This window comes from Equus caballus, chromosome 15, assembly GCF_041296265.1.
Source record: "Equus caballus isolate H_3958 breed thoroughbred chromosome 15, TB-T2T, whole genome shotgun sequence".
Classification (NCBI taxonomy): Eukaryota; Metazoa; Chordata; class Mammalia; order Perissodactyla; family Equidae; genus Equus; species Equus caballus.
In genome coordinates this window covers 76,767,383-76,789,144 of record NC_091698.1, presented here as the reverse complement: position 1 = coordinate 76,789,144, position 21,762 = coordinate 76,767,383, and the positions used below count along the sequence as shown (strand labels likewise).

Genomic DNA, 21,762 nt, shown 5'->3' with positions numbered 1-21,762 from the left:
CACAGTCAAAATGCAAAACAATGATATCAGACTGCTACTCAGCAAATGTAAAAGGCGCCAGTGGCTGGTCACTAACACGCTCCAAAGCTTACCAGACCATATGAAAGGATGTCATGGACCCACCCACATCTCAGATGCCTTTCATGTTATCAGTGGAGATAGAAAATGATGCTTAAGTTACAATGGACAGGATTCAGAATGCCAAGCCAGTTGTCATACCATTTATCAGCTGAACATTTAAGGCCTGCAAAAGGGCTCATAATTAGCTGTCATCTGAGACAAGTTCTAGCTGTGAGTGGGCGGGATAGTCATTACAACAATAATTATAGCAACCTGTAATATTCATGTAACCGTTGGAGTTTCTGGAACAGTCCCCTCTTTACAATCTTATTTGAGCCTTAGAGTGATACTGTGAGGTAGGAATAATGGGTATTACTGTTTTCTAGAAACCCAGAGAGGTTCAACATCACCTGTAAGATATTGAAAGAACAGGGACTCAAGCTAAGTCTTCTGCCCCCAAGTCCGTGTCCTTGGCATTGCTTCTCTTTAGACTCCCCATTGTGAGAAAGGAGAGGGTGAGGAAAGTAAGAGGTGAATATGAAAGTGGCTCAGATTCAAAAGCCATTCTTGCTCCTGGCTCTGTTCTCATTGCTGAGACCCAGTTACTGTTATTCTGACCTTTATGTAGCCTAGCCTTCGATCCAGGTTCTTTCCCTGAGCCTCTGCCTGGAATTTAGACCTTGCTGTTTGACCTCCAGGAAAGCCTGCTTCCCCCAGCTGGGGATACAGTTCTACCCGAGAACACCGAGCTGCTCTCCCCAGCTGTCTCTCTCCTCACGCTTGTCATCTGCCCAGCCAGGCTCCAGGCCCTGGGCCCTGGCTAGTGGTACTCAAGTCTCCACTGAGTAAAATGAATGGTCTACTCAGCCCCCGTCAGTGCGCCAGGCAATGAGATACCATCACCGACACTTGCGCACTCTGGTCCAGACTCTTGCCTTTTTTCTCTCTGATTCTTGCCAGTCTTTGCTTCATTATGAGGTAAATTTGCTGCAAAAGTGCCCGTCATTCATCCAGTACAAGATGAGTTGATGACCTGAGTAAGTCCCCAGCTATTTTCAGGACTATTGTAATAATACCTTATTCATTTGGTACCATCAAGGAATGAGGTAGTCAAAGAAGTAAATTCTCCAGATAATTGAAATTTGAGTGTCAAGATTTTATGTTACGAATTTTGAAGGGAGACCTACAATGCTTTGTGTACTTCTGTGCCCTCTTACACCAAAGCTACAGATCATAATTGAACCCATTTTAGGCAACTGAGTATCGTCGCTGAGGATCTCATTGTGGACTGCTTGGGTTTGGGGATTTTCACTATTAGTGAGTCAGGTTCACCACAGCCTTCTGAGCTAGCTTGCTGCTTCAGCAGAGCTCATTCATTGAGTACCTACTATGCGCAAGGGACTGCTGCAGTGATGAGGATCCTAAGGAACTTTTCTGTCCGATCCTCCAAAACTTAGGAAATTAGAGATTCAGCCTGTCAGGGACAATATTGGCGGAGGAGGGGGTGGGCATCTCCATCAAAAACTGTGCCATGACTTTCAGTGCTCAGGTGTCTTTTTTCCTCTTTATTTGTTCACTAAGCACTGCTATGGGCCAGGTACTATACTAGATGCTGAGGTCATCAACAATGAATAAACCATTGCCCCTAATGTGAGGACCCTTCCTCCCTGCTCCTCAGCCATTTCCCGAAGAGTTTTGTTGAGATAACAGAATTCTGACCATCTGACACCCCCCAGCTGAATATGGCTATTAAAATGTGCATACATACACACACATATACACATGTACTTATAAATAAGACACATTATTTCCAGCTAAAAGTTACCAAGATATATTCTTTATGAAAATTAATAATAATATGAAAATAAAATATAAGACAAGTATAAAAGGTCCAGATTATTCTTGGAATCCAATCATTTTGTGAGCTCTCTCAAGCTGAATTCCTGGAAAAAGATAGCACACTCTACATAAAAAAAAAATTTTAATTTTTCTTTTGTAGTCTTTTAATAATGATCTCAATCATACTGTCTTTTCCTATTAAATAGGAGATTGGTAAAGGAAGAAAAATATGTCCAACCGCCAAGATTCCTTGGAAAAAGCATACAAAGTTAATAAATAGGTCTAAAGTAAATACGTGATTGCTTCTCTATCTGACCATAAAATAATACAAATCTTGGGGACATTTTCACACCATTCATTTTAAAATAAAGGAACTGCTCTGAGATAAGTACTTTAGAAATTACAAAGATGTAGGTGTTGTTATGAGAAATATATACAAAGGAAAAAAGGATAACTAAATGTGTAGTGGCTGAAAGAATTTGAAAACTCCAACTGTAGGAGATTTTTTTCCATGACTTAATGAGACTTTCTTAAATACACATTCATACCCCTTGGAAATTCCCACTTCCAGATTAGGGAATTTTTGTACCCTTGGTTTTGGGGTTTTTTTTTTTTTTTTTCCTTATTGTCTACATTAATAGAGTTTTCTCTCTAGCTTCATTTGGGAAAATTTCATCTTTACAGTATGTCTCTTCCCAGGGTGCAATTATGTTGACAGTTTGATGATTTATTTGAATGGTTTTCTACTAGTTATGGTCACATTTGAAAGCAACTGTGGTAAGGAGAATGACATATGAAGATACAGTAAAGCAGATAAGCTCTCTCCTTTGGTTCTGTCTTGGCCAACTTTATGTCCAGTTTTATGGCCCTAGACAGGCTACCAGTAACTGGTGGGCTGGAGGAGGCCTGATATATTTAGCCATATAAAGTGAGAGAAGCTTTGGAATTTTCTCACTCATTAGACATTCGCATCGCTTAACCAACTTCAGCCAAAAAAAAAACCTTAAGAAAGAGAGTGCCTGAATTAGGTCTGAAAAGAGAACTTAATTGTTCCTCTTTGTCTCTCACAATTGAATAAGCAGGCTTGTGAATTTACAAAGAGCTGCATAAGATATGCAAACCATTATCAAAATCCAAAAGGAGAGGTAATAAGAAAAATAAGAGAAAGATAGGAATAAGCTTCATTTATTTTGTTACTTCTACTTGAAATTTTAACTTTTAAAAGAAATGTAAAAAATGTATCCGCCTTAAAAAACTACTTTTTCTAGAAATTTGCCTATTGTGAGGTTTTTTCCAGAAAGACTTTTCTTAGAGTGTGTTTGTGTGTGTTTGTGCGTGCATGCGTGCGTTTGTATGGATTCGTAGGAATCGAGGGGGCTGGTAGACAGCTGCTACCCACAGCCAGGCCCTCCAGACCTGCCAGGCACCACAGCACAGTGAGGCAGCACTCCTGGACCATCGAGATCTGGAACCAGAGCAAATTATTACCCTCCTGACAGAGGCAGTGCTGCAGACAGACCTAAAAGGGATGGCTCTGTGTGCCTTCTACAAGTGTACTTTACGAGAGTCACCTACCCATACTCAGGAGCTACTAATTGGCTGTCAGCCCTCCCAGGGTTGCTAATCAGGAAGAGTACTTCACACATTTCTCAATGGGGATAATTAGTATTATTCACAAGAGATAAACAGCTCATAGTAATCAAGGTAATGAGAAGAACCTTGTATGCATTAATTCAAAACCAGAAGTTCAGTGGAGTAATACAGTTTAGATACCAAGTTAAAAGCATCTATTAACGTTTTCATTTAAGCTACACTTACCTGAAATATAAAAACCAGCGATAATAAAAATTGTTTCAGAAGCAAATTAACATAATTCTTACACATTTTAAAAAAACTCAGGGTCAGAGTATATTCGTACATGTTCTGTTGTTGTCCCAAACATGTTAAAGTATCCAATACGGTGATAGGACTGATATTAAAACTTCAAATCAGCACCTTAAAAGGTTGCATTTGAGTTTCAACTTCTAACTTCCCTTTCTTTTTTTTGGAGAATTTTCCATAAAATAAAATAACAAAAAGAAAGAAAGTAGAAAACTTAGATTTGCTTAACGCATTTATACCTCCTGAATAATCAGGTTATTTTATGGTCTAGTGCTGTGACTTTAAGAGTCAGAATAATGATTTTTATTTTAACTTTATGCTCTTGACCAAATTGTGATCATAGTACCTTAACAACCCCATTGAGTAGGTAGAATTGCTCCTAGGAAATACTTGAACATCGATGTAAAATATTGGCGGTGTTCTCCAGAAACTTAGTGTCTGAAGCTCCCTAAATCTTGAAAATATGAATGTTTTCCTAGAAATGTTTTTACTGATAAGGGGTTTATTGGGCTTCCTAGGATATGAAAGAAATATCCATCCCTAAGTTTTAAAAAAATGTAAAATAAAGAACCAATATGTGTTTGTTTATGTTATTGCATTTGGTAATAGATTTCCTTCCAGAATTTTGTACTCTAAGACTTGGGATAAGAATTGGTGGCTAAACATCTGCACTCCTGACACAATCCCAAAGGTTCTTGTAAACATAGCTCTTCTGGACAGTCTGAGGTACTCGGAAAGTCTTTCAGAATCACGCAGGAAAATGACAGGTTAAGGAGAATAGTGTTCCCACTCAGATGCAGGGGAGGAAACAGCAAAGTGGATGTAGACATAACAAACACCCATTTTTGTTCTTTATTGCTTCTAGGCTCAGAAAATATTTCTAGAATTCTTCACAAAGAAGCTGTTCCAGGGTTCCCTTTAGAAATAGTTGTAGCCAAAGACAATGAGTTCCTGCTGTTTCAAGCCTTCTTCCTTTGGAGGACATTAAGGTATTTCTTTAATTCCTCAGCTGATTCAATACAAGATGAGATGGAATTTCAGAGTGATCCTGTAAGCAGTACTTTATTGAATTTCCCCTTGCCAAATCCCCACCTTTGTGCAAGTATTTTCTCATTCTCCTAAATAAGCATTTAGGAGACCATTTCTCTCCTTTGAAAGAGGCCCACTAACACATCTCTGCCCGACCTGTTTAAAGGGAGACAGTTTTCTTTGCTCCAAGCAACAGGCATCATGTATATTGATGCATCAATGTCTGCAGAAAAGTCTTAGCAGGACCTCTGTTCAACTGATAATCACCAGACTTGCCAAGGACACAGCATCGCCAGCATCCTTCTAGAAAGGCATGTACTTTCTGGCATATCAATTCAATACCTTATCCCCTGTAATGTAAGAGCACAGAAATGTAGGATTTAAATGAGAATCTTCTGTTCTTCAGGCCAAGACCCATCAGGATATTTTCCATATTCAGAGCATTGTTAAATAGACTAAAGAAAGTGTGAGACAATAACAATTTCCGATACACAAATTTCAGGATGCTCTAACAAGCAAAAGGCACGTTTCATGTATTTTACTAACACTTTCTCAAGTTTCTTTGTTTATTTGGATTAGAAACAATCATACTATGGTACCATGATTCTAGATTCTTTAAAATCTCTTCCCCACCAAGAACTTCCTTTGATAGAAACTATGCAAAAAAATCTAACTAGCTCTTGGTCGTTATTCTTTAAGGACTGTAAATGTAATGTTGATTTTAAATACTCTCATTCAGGATGTTATCAAATGTGTTTCACTTTGGAGTTCATTATTTGGAAGAGGAAGTTGAATTTCAATAGTCTCACAGCACTTCTTTCTCAAAACATTGCCCTGATGTTAGTAATAGGACCAGTTCTGAGATTATATATTAATATATTGGACTCCAAGCAGACTCTCAGATCTGTTTATGATAATGTCAGATTTTTTGCTAGATAATATACAGTTGCATATTTCTGTTGTAATACTGTTCTTACAGAAATCTAACTAATATAAGGATGACCTCATATGGTAGGAAACCAGGCACTAAAATGTGAAAATGATGAAAGGGAATAGAACGTCATGTGTGACTTCAGATTAAGTGTTCGGAGACAGCAGGTTGCCTGCATGTGTGTCCATTACAAATCAGCAGTCACTCCAGGGGCCAGCCTGGTGGCGCAGAGGTTAAGGTCGCACTTTCTACTTTGGCGGCCCGGGGTTCGCCGGTTCGGATACCGGGTGCAGACATGGCACCCACTTGGCAAGCCATGCTATGGTAGGCATCCTGCATATAAAGTAGAGGAAGATGGGCATGGATGTTAGCTCAGGGCCAGTCTTCCTCAGCAAAAAAGAGGAGGATTGGCAGATGTCAGGTCAGGACTAATCTTCCTCAAAAAATAAATGAATAATAATAATAATAAATTTTTTTAAAAAGCAGTTACTCCAGTGACGTTGGACAACAGCACCACAGAAAGATGCATCACCAACCTTAAAAGGCTGTTAAAATTTGTTCCAGTTTGCATTTGAAAAGGAAAACTATACTTATTTGTTAGATGTAATGAAATGATGTGACTACAATGTTAAAATGCCTTTTAAAAAACTTTAGACTTCTGTCTATATAATATATCACAATGAGTGTTGTTGTATTCAGCCTAATCTGTCGTGGGGAAATTGAATAGTTCCAGAGTAAACTGACAATTTTCATGAATAAATGGTTTTGTTGAGGGTTTCTGTGTTTTAATATTAAATATTGAGGGAGTGAAAATTTGTATGTGTTTCCCACTTTCTTCCATCTAATGTGCATCATTAGTGAATAGGGAAATAGTAATTTCAGCAGCACAAAATAACTTTTTTCTTCTTGCACTCTACCACATCATCTGAGGCCAGAAGACATCCAATAGGACTTGTTTTACCTAAAATATTTGCAGTGAAGCATAGTAGGACCAGCACCTACCAAACAGCCCTTATGTGCGGTTTTTTTCATTTGTTGAACTGAGCAAAAGCCCTTGTCCTGAATGTTGTAGGGAAGCATATTGAAGGTGTTTGCTCTCCTGGAGAATGTGTGCATGGTAGACGCCTGTGACTGCATACCCAGCTGATGAAGCTATTTGAATAAAGTGTGGGGCTGTTCAAGTCAGTTCTGGTCCTCCAACAACCTGAATATTTTTTTCTTTTACTCTCTAGCCACAGATTACAATCCTAATCTCATCCATGAATCATAATATGTACCAAAATAGCATATACATCACTATTGATTCTCTTAACAAATTCCTAAAATTCACTGAAAGTAAAATTCCATACTACCCTATGATTATTATGCATTTTCAATGTCAGTGTAATCTGCCCAAATATGTATTTTCCCATAATATATTTTCCGAAGGCAAAAGTTTCTCATAAACTTATATGTCAGTAAGAAATACAAGGGTTTGGTCTATGTAGATATGCTCAAGACATTTCTTTACCTGTAAGCCATTCACTGAAGCACAGGACATTCAGGGTCCCTGGCCCTTGCTCCGATAACTCTCTAGACCATACACCTAACTCCTTCCTCCTTTACTTGATACACATTCTCTGCTCTCTCTCTTTTATATTTGTGGTTAGAATAATTTCAGCAAGACATCACAAGTCTTACGGCCGGAAGCTGAAATAGAATCATTATTTTGGGAGGCTAATAAGAGTAATGATAAAAGAAAAGCTATATAGCATTGAAAACCAAAGATGTTTATGATACATCTTTTAAGAGAATGTAGGAGAGCAGCACTACCGTATTTAATTCACTATGTCTTAAAACTTGCCTAACTTTAAACTACTGTTTGATATTTGCAGTTATTTGTCAGAAAGGATACTCTAGTCATTGAAGGTATTAGAAATTTTACAGCAGTCGAAAGTTAATATAAAAATTTCAGGGAGATGTTCTTCAAACTGTGTTGTCATAAAAATAGAGAATGTGCTATGTATGCCCTCTTCATGCGTATTTTTACGGGGAGAGTGCTGAGCAAAGCATCTCTTTAACAGGTCATCGTTGCCTACTACCTGTGAAGAGTTGAATCACCGGCCCCTTTTAGCAGATGGATAAAAATTTAGAACTCTTGATCTTAGCGGTGGCAGCTAAAACACTTATTTTGGTCTCTCTTCCATGGTAACAGGAGATGAAACTTGAGAAGACAGTGTGGACTAATGGATAGAGTGTTGGACAGGAGGTCAGGAACCTCTGTTCTGTTCTATTCCCAGCCTGCTACTGGGTTGCTATGTAAACTTAGATAAGCCACTTACCCTCTCTGCACCTCATATTTTCCATTTGTGAAAACATAGGTAGAGACATTCTGTACTTAGGTCCTTACAAAGATATTGTGAGAACCAGCTTACTCTGAAGAAGTTCTTAGTATCTCTTGGTTGAAAAGAGGCTACATAAATATGTCAGTGTCCCTGTCCCCTTTGACAACACTCTTCCCGTAATCCAACATTATATAAACTGTCCCTTATTAATGCACTCGAAACAGGTACCATTACAACAGGCTTTGTATTGCACAGAAGCTAAGAGTACGTCTCTGGAGCCAGAATCCCTGGGTTTGAATCTTGGATCCACCACTTATTAACTCTGTGACCTCGGGCAAGTCAGTATACTAGATTTCCTCATCCGTAAAACGGGGCTAATGTTAGCACCCATCTCCCCATCTCACTGGCGTGTCATAAAGCTTGAAGGCATTTATGAAGAGCACTGCAAACATTATATAGACACGTAATACACTTTATGTAAGTGTGTGATTACTGTTATTACCCAGAACTAGTCTTCATTATTAACATGGCAGGGAAGGTACAAGTGTCGCCTCTGGCTTTGGTTTCTTCTACACATCTCTTCCCAGAATGGCTGCTCCCTGTTCCTCCCGAGCACTTGTATCTCAATCTGCCACTCCCATAAACCCCTGGACCCTGAGGATAAGCTCTTACTCACTGTTATCCATCATATCATATTTAATAATCGAAGGAGTGTCACATAAAAAAGATAAAAGAAACCCAAATGTTTTAAACTAGTCTCATAAATGTCTCTGATTTAGTAACTTTAAAAAAAAGGCTAACAGATTTCAGATGTGTTGCAAAATAGTGAGATAATTGGCAGCTGGAACCTGTGGCCTGATTATTATAAAAAATAAACTCAGAAAACCGGAAGAAATAGAAGAACAGTTAGCAATTTAAATAGGTTCATCTTAACCTCTCTGGTCTGCTTTTTACAGTGGTGACCATCAGAAGTATTATGTGAGAGTACCAAAAAGTGCATAAATTGTTCAAATGTAAAGAAATAGAGCTTTCAGATTTTCAAAAATCTAAATATTTCTTTTTCAGGGGTTAAAGTTATTATGAAAGTTATAAAAGTTTAGGTTCAATGAAAATTATTGATTAGTTTTTCTGTAATTTGCTGTAGTATGGGATTTCAAAGATTGAATAGCAGCTAAGAGGTAATCATATGTTTCATTGATTTTTTTTCCCATTTTTATTATTAGAACCCACCTACATCACAATTGATCCACCTGCATGTGGGGAGTTATCCAACTGCACCCTGACAGAGAAGGACTGCATTTATGGTTTCAAACTTGATCACAATGGTTGTCGAACTTGTCAGTGCAAGAACAGTGAGTATACAAGAGCCTGTGTTTTTTTTCTGAACCTAATGTGGTAACTGTCAAAGCATATTATGTGATTGAATACCTTTTTTGGAATGTTCATGACATTCCCTTAGCAACCTGAAAGAAGAAAAAAATTTATACTTAACACTAACAAATACACAGTCATTTGGGGAAGAAGAGCTGCTCCTTTTTTCTGGTTTTCCTCTTCATTTCACTGTATTCAGGTGCTTCTTGATGTCCAGCTGCAACGTGGGTGCAGCCCTGGGGGCTTCGGAGAACATCTTTCCCGCCACCCAGTCAGCTCTTTCTATAGCACCCTTGCTAGGTCACCCACACAGGTGTCACATTCCATGTGTGACAGCCATAATCCTTAGAATATGCTTCACTTTGTTGATCCCAACTCTGCCTCCATGTAGATTCCAGTCATGTGTCCAGGCCATGACCTCTGAAACTAAATAGGGTGTATTGCACTTCTTCCCCCTAGGTCTTCTATCAGAATAAACGTCCTCAGTCCCCTTGACCATAACCCAGATGACATAGTTTCTAGAACTTTCTTGGTCCTTTTCATCTTCTTGCACACTTACAATATGTCATTGTCCTTATGTAAATGTGTGGCCCAGAAACAAGCAAAATACTCCAGAATTTGGTCTGATTAGGGCAGTGCTATTATGTGGCCTAGGTTTGTGTTAGCTTTTTGAATTACACACTGTTGACTAAGACTGAGGTTATAAGCAGCTAGAACCAGTAGGTGCTTTTTACATCAGCTGTTAGGTGGTTCTCATTGTTCTATATTTGAACATTTGATTTTTTTTTTAATGATATAAATGGAGGACCAAGTTTAACAAGAAATTATCCTGAGACTTTTAAACCATTTTCCAACTGGTTGGGATATTTTTGAATCTTGATAAGGTGATCTCATACTTTATGCCTCCCAGTTTATATTAACTAAGTATAACTTGCATGTCCTCATGTAAATCACTGAACTAAAATAAATTAAATTGTACAGAACCAAAGACAGAGGCTCTGTAGCACTAAAGACCTTCCTACAAAATGACGTTGAACCGTAATCCTCGCTCCTTTAGTGGAGTAACTCAGCAAACAACGTGTCAGCTCCATCTCCACAGGAAATCTTGAAACCTTCGGCCTGTATTTTATCTGAAATCAAAATACGTTGTATTTGCATCATTCCTTTGCTTGGAAACCCTATTTTAAACATAAAATGAAGCTAGTGGGGCATGGCTTGTTCTTCATGAACCAACGCTGGCTCCTGGTGGTCATTGCCTTCTTTTCTAAATATCACAAATCGTATGTTTAACAATTCCTTCTGCAGAATTTTCAGTTGTGAATGTCAAGCTTAGTTTCTGTAGTTTTAGGAGCCTTTGTCCCTTTTGAATTGACATTGGCCTCCTTTCATTTTCGGAAATCTCTTTCCAATCTCTGATCTCTCCCGAATGTAGACAGCGCTTCCATAATAAGCCGATTCCCTGTGAGCCTCTGGGTATAATTATCCTGGGCTCAGAGACTTGGAATTAGTTAGTGTAGACAGAGGCTCACTTTTAGATTTATCAGTTATTTGGGGCTTTTTGTTCCTCTTAACCTTAATTGTTCAACACTTCCTTTTGTAAGAATATTTTTGATAAAGAAGGCAGATACAAAATAGGAGTTGAGTGATTCGGTTTTCTCAATCGCATGTTGTCATCACCCTATCTGTCTGATGGAGGTAGTGCTAAAACGGAGTTTATACAACTGTTGTGATTGTGCTTGTTACCATCTTTAAAGTTCCCATGAGCTCCACCCATCAGGGGCAGTCCTGCCATCCTCCACTTGTTTCTGTTCGGAGGAGGGCCAGTCCATGTCATGTACCGGTCAGCCTTTTTTACACCTCCCTCTGGAGAGCTAAATTGTTAGGGAGCTGCTTGGCAGCCACATTTGTTTGCTTAAATAGCCAGTTTCTTTTTTGACACCAAGATAATTGGTGATTGTATCGTGAAGAGTTTATGTTTTAATCCTTCTCATCTCTCTTGAGCTACACATCCTTTCTGATCGTGGGAGCATACCTAAATTTTTTTCTGAGATTTTTGAAGTCTAAAAATATAGATTTCATTGTGCCTGATCAACTCACCTGCCACCTTCCCTTGGGTTTTGCTGTTATGAACTTTTTGGCCACATGGTCATGCTTATATAAGACCCCTGCCTCTTCACAATGAGCCCTTTGTACGTAAGTCCAAAGAAGCAATTTCCCTCAGTTGTTACTGAAGCAAGTCAAAAACATATCCCTGGCTTTTGCAAATTGAAACTATTGGGAAAATTCTGCTCTGCCTGTCTTTATGTTAGTCTTGCATTCTGGCTTAGTGAAAGGAACATCCATGCGTGTTACCTGCTTTGCACCTCCATTTCATTAACGTGTAGGGAGAAATATGTACAGGAGACTCTTGCATTTTGTGTCAACAGGTTTTTTTACATATAAATCTTTATTAGCCCTCCATTATTTGCAAACTTACCTATTTATAGGGTTATCTAGTCTTTCTTCCTTCCCTCCTCCCTCCTTTCTTCCTTCGCCTGGTGTAGATAGAACACCTACGGAGATTTAGGTGCTGTACCGAGTGTTAATGCCACAGACATGAATACAATGTAAGACTGACTTCCCTGAGAGGAAATCTCCTGTATCTGACACACTAATGAAATACCATCATTTGAAGCCAAATCAATATCTTACCAAAGTAAATCCTATTAAGAGGAAGCTTTGATCCTATAGGAGAACCTAGGCAGATGTTCATACCAGAGTAGGGAAGTAACTGACCTGTCTCCCAGGGCTGTGCTCGGTGCTCAGTAGATGAATGAGCAGGGAACCATCAGAATCGGGGATGCCATTGGACATCATTCTTGCCTGAGATCCCCATCTGAGGTCTTGCCGTTCTGACCATGTATCCATTTCATCATACAGAGATTCTTGACCTAGTTACTCTCTTGCCATCTCTCTCACTGCCACTGTATATCTACAAACAGGATTAAACACCAAGTGGAATTTGTCAGTTTGTCTATATAATACAGAAGTCTAGTCATAGAGCCATCTTCTCTTGCCCCCTCGCATTAGCAACCCTGATTATTTCACACCTTTGGAGCCACGCCTCTGGGAGGTGAGTCAGATTAAACCAAACTGCCAGATACTTCCTTGTCAGGTTCTTGTGATTGTACACCCCAGCTGTCCTCCCAGGCTCTGGCATCAGACTGACCTGCATCTGAGTGCATGGGGCAAGTTGCCTTACTTCTCTGCATCTCTGTGCCCTCCTCTGTAAAGGGCAGATGATGATACCTAACTAATGAATTATTTTGAGGACTAAATAAATTAATGAATGCAAAGCTAGCTTTACTGCCGAACATAGGGGAATTGTTTACACCATAGCTGTTTTAGAACAGACCCATTTCTGAGTCAGCTGAAGCTAGCTGACATGGAAAGCCCCCAGCTTCCCCTCCTTTGTTCCAACACCAGCCTGCCTCCGGTTCTTCCTGTTCTCTGAGGACACTCAAACAAACAACTTTACTTTTACCTTTTCATTTTAACCCTCAAATATTCTTGTTCCCTTTCACCTGGTTTAGAAGGAAGTAAGTTCCTTGTATTGAAGGATGGCATAAGTATGTTCTTTTTCTCATTGCAGCTACTTGATAAGTATTGATTTTGTCTAAATTTCTCCCTTACCTTATTTTTCTGCATCCCACCAAAGCCTGTTCACAGGCAGTGGTCCTAACCATTTATACCTAAATTTTCTGTTAGGGATTAGGCCTGGTTTATGTAGACCACTGGCATCAACGTTTCTCCCCTGTTCATTGGTTTGTTGTTTTCTCATTCATCCTTTCTTTTGTTCATCTAGCATTTATTGAGTGCCAACTATATACCAAGCACTAGGGGTATGAAAAAGATAAAAATGGACCTTATCCTTAACTGATATTGGCAATATATTGGTAATGTTAGTAATATGCTAATATGTTGTAATGATATTGCAACATAATCAAGCATATTATAGGCAACCAGCCACTCTAAGATTGAAATCAAAACCCAGTAGAAACACGTCCTTCAAAAGTACGTGGAAGGTACATGACAAAGGATTCTTTTGTTTGAACATATTGAGGCTTTGCTATTTTAACCTGTAACAAATGACATTCTTATAACACTGCTAAGCAAAGTAACGCATCAAGGGCATACAGAGAATTTAAATATCCCTGACTCATTGTCTCAAAGACTTATTTAGAATAAAGAAAAGAAATGTGATGGAAAATGCTTCAGAAAGTACAATAGCAACAAAGGTTAAAACTAAAATCATTTAGATAAGCTACCAATAACCTAATGCTTTTTTGGTACAAGCTGTTAATAACATTACTTTTTAACCAAGAAGTTTGTTGCTGTCAAACAGACATAATACACTTTAGTTTACTATATGAACTATGTGTAGTAAATGACATCTATATGAATTAAATGTCATCAATCTTTTGGCATCTTATTTTCTACGTCTTTAAAATAAGTGGATTTGACTGGATTATTTGTAACTTCTCTTCCAGTTTTAACATTCTGTAATTCTAGAAATTGATAATGCTTTTATCGGGAAACTGATGCAGACATAGAAAATTAATGGTAGCAGGGAGAAAACGCCTTCGTATTTTTCATGAAATATGTATCTGAATCAAGCAGCTAAAGAAGGTTGCAGCATCAAATATAGTGAGGCAGGCTCCTTGTTTTCATTTCATTGTAACTCTGAATCAAGGTCAAGATTAGGACCACCATTTGCAGTGTTGCAGGTCTGTCTTTAAGAGTCTCAGGAACTTCCTGGTGTTCTTAACTGATAGCAGGATGGTGCGAGTTACCAGCAGCCGGGAATGTGAACTACTGCAGCGGAGAAGTGCAGCATGACCCTAGGGCACCGTCACTTTGTGTTCCACGCGAAAGTTACATGGTATCCACTTACAGTAGTGTACTTACGGTGCTCCCTGCTTTTGTGGCACATTTTGGCCCTGGGAGCAAACATTGCTTCTTCTCCAGAGTATACAGAGAGTTTACTATGTAGCTGCTGTCAACCAGCCATAATGCACAGACCCTGTACTTTGCCATTATTTATTGCTTTCTCTTCAATGATAATTTTCCCCTATGGATTAGAAAGCATTTTTGGATCACAGTGAGGTCACAGTGCTGGAAAACTATGAACGTAAAGCCATCATTCTTTCTGTGGTTGCCTCAAGTGATATACTAAAGCTTTTCAAATTTATAAACCCCCCACCCATCTATGAATTAGATGTTTCTAATCCGTCTGTTCTGCTCTTTATGTAAATGTTTGCTTTGATGATACAGTTCCCTTAAGTCCATAATTGCTACGTGGATCCAGGACTACCTTAAAGTCTTTAATGTTCTTTATATCTGAGCTAGAAGATGGTATTTTTGAGATGGTATTTAGCAAATGCCAGTATTTTGGAAAATTTTCGATGCTAACAGAGTAAGTTTTTTCATCCTGCTGTTTTTCTGTTAATACAGCAATCTTGATGATTCATTCATTCAGCAAGTATTAATTGAACACTCACTCCATGCTAACCACCATGATAGCGCCCGGACTGTTTAAAGAAAATAGATCTCTACCCTAAAGCTCCCTTCTCTTAGGGAACAGAATCGAGGTAGGCTTGGGACCGTAGCTTGCCAGTGAGCAGTCCCAAGTCAGGGCGCTACAGGAGCATCCTGCCCTAGGTGGCATCGCCAGTCTGCTGTTTGATGAATGCCTTTCATTTTTGTTTAAAATAGTAGCCTTTGCCTGAAATTCCCTTCCATTGCAAAGCAGAGGTAAAGACAAATATAGTTTTTATCAAATATTTTAAACTAGATAATGCAACAGCTTTCTTTAAGGGTGAAGACCCTTCTAGATTAAAGTCTGGAAAAGCTCCTTTTTACAGGACCAGAAGAATAAAGGCACAAAAGTGCTCACACTCCCAAGTTTCAAGGAATTTAATCCTCATGGATGCTGACTCTGAGAAATTCTCAGTGTTCTTAATTCATCTGTTTCCCAACATAATCTACTTGGTGTCATAAGTTAAAAATTCTTGTAATAGAAATAGAGAACTTAGATCTCAGTGTCAGAAAGAGAAATGTGACTCTGAAAGTCTTCTCCCTTTTTCATCATTCCCTTAATAATGGGAAAGAGATGAAAAATGATGACCTTTCGAGTCATATAATTACAAATTTTTAAATGAGCCATTTAGAATTTTGCTTTTAAGGATGCAAATTAGTAATCACTTGCCTCACAGTGTGATGCAGACCCATGAGGTTATGTTAAATATGTATAATGAAAGGTTTATGATAATGACAAAGTAGAAAATTATACCATAAATCACATTTTTCTCTTTAAGAGATAGCAAATTAAATATTTGAGTATTGCCGGCTAAGATTCACAAAAGATGATCTTAAAATATTTACGTAAAACATGAACCCATTTCACCTATTAATTGTGGTTAAGGTTTAATTTTAGATTATAAGATTTATACCATGTGCAGGGGACAAATGTGTTCTGTTTCTCCTAGTAATTGTGTTATTTACAGTATTTATGCTTAAAGGATGTTCAAAAAGGGTGTTGAAATAAATATTCATTTATTATTCCAACAAAAAGTCTCTGCTTCCCATTTTACCAATCTTTGCAGAACAATAATCACACATTGCTGGACTTTTGCCATAACCGTATCAATTTCTTTTTTTTTTTTTTTAAAGATTAGCACCTGAGCTAACAACTGTTGCCAGTCTTTTTTTTTTTTTTCCTGCTTTTTCTCCCCAAATCCTCCCAGTACATAGTTGTATATTTTAGTTGTGGGTCCTTCTAGTTGTGGCATGTGGGATGCTGCCTCAGTGTGGCCTGACAAGTGGTGCCATGTCCGTGCCCAGGATCCAAACCAGCAAAACCCTGGGCCACCAAAGCAGAGTGCACGAACTTAACCACTCGGCCGTGGGGCCAGCCCTTAAACTTCTTTCAGTTTGATTATCTTTCAAATTCTGCATTTAATTCAGACAAATCTCAGTTTGCTTTAGTTATATCACTAACCATTCTTTTCTTACCCAAACATTTTTATTCCCTGTGTTACTCTCTTAAGCCCTGTATCACACCTTTTAAAATCTCATTTAAAGACTTCTGTTAAGCTATCTCCTCTAGTTTTTTTGTCAGCCACCATTGCCTTCTTTCCTTTTTTTTTTTTTGTTCCTTCTAAAATAATGTTGTAACTGACTAACAGAGGACAGTTAAACATCACTCTAGGGAGAGTTTGAACATTTCAAATAGTGGACAGTTAAACATTAATCTAGATATTTCTGTGGCACATACATTTTTTGGTCAATTAACTAAGTATAGCCAAATACCTGAATATTTGTCATCGATAGGGAAAAAAATATCTAACTGAAACACTGAATATTTCACTTTATATCATGTCGTAAGAGATGTACTTTTTAAAGAAAGGGTCAGAAATCCGTTAAGTTGCATGTAATATGCAGTATTATAGGATAACATCTAAAACTCATAGGAGTAAACATTGCATGAACATTTAAGAACGTGTGTTTTCATGGGTGTGCAATAGGAACAAAATACATAATGAAATTTGGGGTGTATGTTTCTAATTCTCATATTTTAACAGTAATGGTAATCAAGAGTTTGAGATGACTAATAACAAATTTTATGAAAAAAATGCACTCAGTTTCATCCACACCTGCTCTTCACCAGATCAGAGTTCAGAAATCTATTTCTCAGGGTTGGGCTTTATTTTGTGTATTAGTACCCGAAACATGGAGTTATGTTGTGATAACCATGAAATAGCACAGTCTGTAATTTTTAAGCATTCCTAATGCAATGGTAGAGCTGAGAAATTTACATCTGTGGGAAATTGGAAGGTTGGGTGGAGGTATTGAAGTGTCGACGTCTTCTGTCTATTGGTCTTTGGGAGAAACGTGCTGTCCACGTGTCTTCACAGGGGAGGAGCTGTGCACCGGCCTCAAACGAGGCTGCACCCTGGACTGCCCCTTTGGTTTCCTGACCGATGCCCACAACTGTGAGATCTGTCAGTGCCGCCCGCGGCCCAAGAAGTGCAGACCCATAATCTGTGACAAGTATTGTCCATTTGGATACCTGTACGTATTTCTTAACTCAGATCCATTCTTAATTATCTGTGACTTGATGCAATGCCTGGACCTACTTTTGTTAGCTGTTTTGTGTGTGTTTGTGAGTGAATCCGTGATGTACCGAGTCCAGAATACCCTTGCTTGTTTTCTTAGGTGAATCAGAAAGCAGGGAAAGGAGGGTGTCTCCAAAGATAAGAATCAAGTGTTACTCTTCGTCATTTCTGAGGGTGGGCCAGAGCCTTGTTATGACACTGACCTTTGGGTCTGTTACGTGAGACTTCCTCACAGCAAGGGCCTTTGGACACTGCCAGGGGCGATGGAATTGTCATGAGTTCCCAGTGTTGTAAGTGCTACAGCTTTTCACAACTGTCCCAGCAGCTATTTTGTGATAACTTATTTAATATATACTTTCAGACCAGTTGCCAGCCACTCATTTGCTATATGGAGCATATATGCCTCAATATCTTACCTCCGTGCTAGTCTGCAGTTTATAATATTTTTTCTTTGTGTAGCAATAGATTTTGTGAATTTCCTTGAAGATAAGAACCACGACTTATATTTTCAGATATTCTATATTGAATCTAACCCCATGGAAATCTAGATTATTCCAGGGGGAAAATAGATACTTCTCATTTGTTTCTTTAATGTCTGTATTGGGATCTATTTCTGTCTTTATATCAAGTTGATAACTTAAAAAATGACCTTTCACAATCTTGCTTTATCATTCCTTCCTTGGCTCCATTGCAGTTTAGTCTTTCTGCTTTTCCAGTTTGCTGTATTCATGTAGTGATAGTGATTATAATGGACGTAGATCTATCATCTCTTCCCATCTTTTTAAAGTCCTTGCTTTTATTCTTCCTCTTGGAAATTCTAGTTTAGCAGGGAGTGGGAGATCTTAATTCTAATTGGATAATTAAGTTTGGAACATTATTGTTAAGAATTCCCCAAGTAAACTAATAAATCATCAGTGTTCCTAGTGCTAAAATATGAATATGATACCAATGAAAGTATAGTTACTTCTTAGCTTAACTGCTAATGTAGAATGAAGTAGTATCATAATACTAGGAGCTACAACCCCTTGCTGCAGTATTATGACAGTTTAGAATCAAGGCTGCATTCAAGTACAGGCTTCATCTTGGAAAGAAATCTCTCAGAGGATTGTGAATTTCACTTTGTATTCCTCTCCTTAAGCACATTCAGGAAGGACCAAGTTGACCACCATAGGCAAATGAGTACTGCATCGGCTAGAACACATGTTTCAAGGACAGCTTCTGAAGGAGAAATCTTGGCTAGCCACCATATGGGAGTGTTAGGATGAAGGCAGCCATTGGTCCCCCTTGTATACACCTGCTGAGCAGGTACATTGTTACCGTATGTGTGCAGCGAATGCTTACAGAAGGGAGGGAAGGAAGGATAGATGTTGGATGGGTTGGTGGGTCGATAAATGAATAAATGAGCAAAGTAGTTACAGCCTTGGTAGATCTTCAAAATGACACAATATGTGACATGAGTATAAACCATTCTTTTAATACAGTGTTCTCATTATGTTGACATAAATAAGTATACTCTCGTGTTCAGTTCTCATTTCACTTAGATTGTAGTTTAATTGTCACTTGGGTGTATTGTAATTGACACTTGGGTGTCACTGTATTTGCAGTGGTGTATTAAGGATTTCCCACAGGGCTGCCTTCCTTTAGAGCCCCTTAATTTGTCCAACTTGAGAAAGAATAGAGTTTCGGGGGGAGTTTTTTGGTTTTTTTTATTTTTGGTTGAACACCAGTCTTGCCCCTTAGGGCTACTTGGGGTGAAACCTGAGGGTAAACAGAGTAAATCCTCCTTCTCTGAGGCCCAGGAGGCCGATGAGGGCAGAGCCTGTAGAGGAGATGTTAGCCTGAGAGAGGACTCGATCCTATGGCTGGCAGACAAAAAGCAGAGGGTGGGCGAGCTCTTTTTGTAACAGGCAGTGTCATTTCCCTTTTAAGCAAAATAAGGAATTGTTGGTAAGTTTTTTGTCCAGAAAATCGCCACTTAAACTACTGTTTTGTTGGGTTTTTTTTTAAAGATTGACACCTGAGCTAACATCTGTTGCCAATCTTTTTTCTTTTTCTTCTTCCCCTCAAAGTGCCCAGTACTCTAGTTGTAACTTCTAGTTGAGCTATGTGGGACGCTGCCTCAGCATGGATTGATGAGTGGTGCTAGGTCCACGCCCAGGATCCAAACTGGCGAACCCCTGGGCTGCCGAAGCAGAGCACACAAACCTAACCACTCAGCCATGGGGCTAGCCCCTACTGTGATATTTTTATAAACATATGTTTATTTATTTAATATCATTTTTCTGATAGGCATAAAATTTAGGCAGTCTAGCTTATTAAAGGAAAAAGTTCATCCAGCCTTTTTCCTTTACCCCATATGCTTCGGTCATACCCCATGGATGGAGCATTTTTCCGTTACTATTCTTTTCTAACTCATAGCGTAATTACTGGACTGACTATGGGACTTCTCAAGACTTTTATCCTGTCAACATTTGGGTAGCGTTTCCAGGTCTGTGGATCCTTAAGTTCTCCTTTTATCTTCATAAGTTTCAGTAGATATCTCATTAATGTTTTTACTTGTGTCTGAAGTTTCTCAGAGAATGTGGCCATGTGAAGAAGCCTGTAGCCCCGACAGAAGGGCTTCCCCGTCATGCTAGCCTCCAACACTGACCAACAGTCTATCCGTGACCATCCTATTCATGGAGTTGCACGTTCATCTTTGTCTGTTGTGATACCACTTTCCCTAATTAAATCAACAGTTATGTCATTGGGATTCTGACAGTCACATCCCAGAAGCACATAAGAGCTGCAGCAGTTCTAAACCTTGGCCATGGGTAGGTGGTGGTCATGGCCACAGGGAGCTAATTACGCATCACTCCAGGAGTTTTTGAGAGCAAAAGTCAAGTCATTCTGTTTAATAGCAATATCACTTGAGTGACCCTTAGTCTGAGCGCTTGGGCATCATTTGAGACTTTTGGATTTTCTGACCTCTGACAAAATTTTAATTACCCAGGAAGAATAAGCACGGCTGTGACATCTGTCGCTGTAAGAAATGCCCAGAGCTCCCATGCAGTAAAATCTGCCCCTTGGGTTTCCAGCAGGACAGTCATGGCTGTCTTATCTGCAAGTGCAGAGGTAAGTGCGGAGCATGACCCTTCCCCCTCAGAGCAGCCAGAGGCACAGAAGGACATGATGTAAATGAAACAATTTCAGTGATTGCTGTCTACTCTGACACTAGTGTCCCTCTCTGGGGGACCTTCCCTTTTCCTTTCATCTCAAAGGAATAAAAGCTCAGAATAGAATTTAAAGTCAGCCTATAATGGACAAGCACAGTGACCAAATTAATCACTTCTTTGCTCCTAGTTTTATTTGTCTCAGGAACTTTAGCCTAAAGCACATTTATCTTGACCTCCACAGAGTCACCCTCTGTCCAGCAGTGGATTGATACAATTGATAGAGCAAAGATGTCTTTTCAAGGCCCTTGAGGGTGGGTGTGGCTACACAGTCTGCTCATGTGTTTTCTGGTAACACAGTTTTCCGTGAGAATTTAGACTTTTCTTGAGTGGGCACATGGCAGCCTATAGCCATGGAAATACACAAATCCCACACATCCCTTTTGCCTGAGACTTGCCCCTGCAGGGGAGTTCCTGAGGCTGTGTGAGCGTGTGCTCTGACCGCTGTTTCTGCCCTTACCCCACCGCCAGCCCAGCTGCCCACCCCACTATGTTTTAGTTGTCAGCATGGTCCACAGATTAAGCCATAAAAGATCCGTAAAGTTCATTCTGTGTTTTTCAAAGTTAGACAGTTCTCACCTTAATGGTGTTTTTAAGGTGTCAGAGTAAACAAAACTCCAGTCACTGGTTCACTTGTTCTGCTGAACAAAACTCGATTAGTTGCAGGGGCCCGGGATATCCTCCCATTAGACTTCCAGGGTGATGATTCTCCATTTATTAAACATGTGTAATATTTGTTATGAAATCAATGCTTGTTTATTATATAAAATTTGAGAATATAGAGTGAAAGGAGTAAAAATCAACTGTAATCCCATTCATAGGAGAGAAACATATTTGAGGGTTATTCGTTTTGCAGAATTGAGAGCATATTAACTTAAATTCTTTTCACGAGCCTTTCCCGTGTCGTGAACTATCTGTTGTAGACGTGACTTTTGGTGGCTGGGTAGCATCCCCTCTAA

The 21,762-nt window shown here is 39.1% G+C and overlaps 1 protein-coding gene across 1 annotated transcript in view; it reads left to right on the top strand.

Moving 5' to 3' along the window:
* CRIM1 (cysteine rich transmembrane BMP regulator 1) overlaps nt 1-21,762 on the top strand; it is a 187,289-nt gene that overhangs the window by 128,102 nt on the left and 37,425 nt on the right. The window contains exons 8-10 of the mRNA XM_005600291.4: nt 9,288-9,416; nt 17,391-17,547; nt 20,584-20,705. Coding sequence (XP_005600348.3) covers nt 9,288-9,416; nt 17,391-17,547; nt 20,584-20,705 — 408 coding nt within the window. The remainder of the gene's footprint in view (nt 1-9,287; nt 9,417-17,390; nt 17,548-20,583; nt 20,706-21,762) is intronic.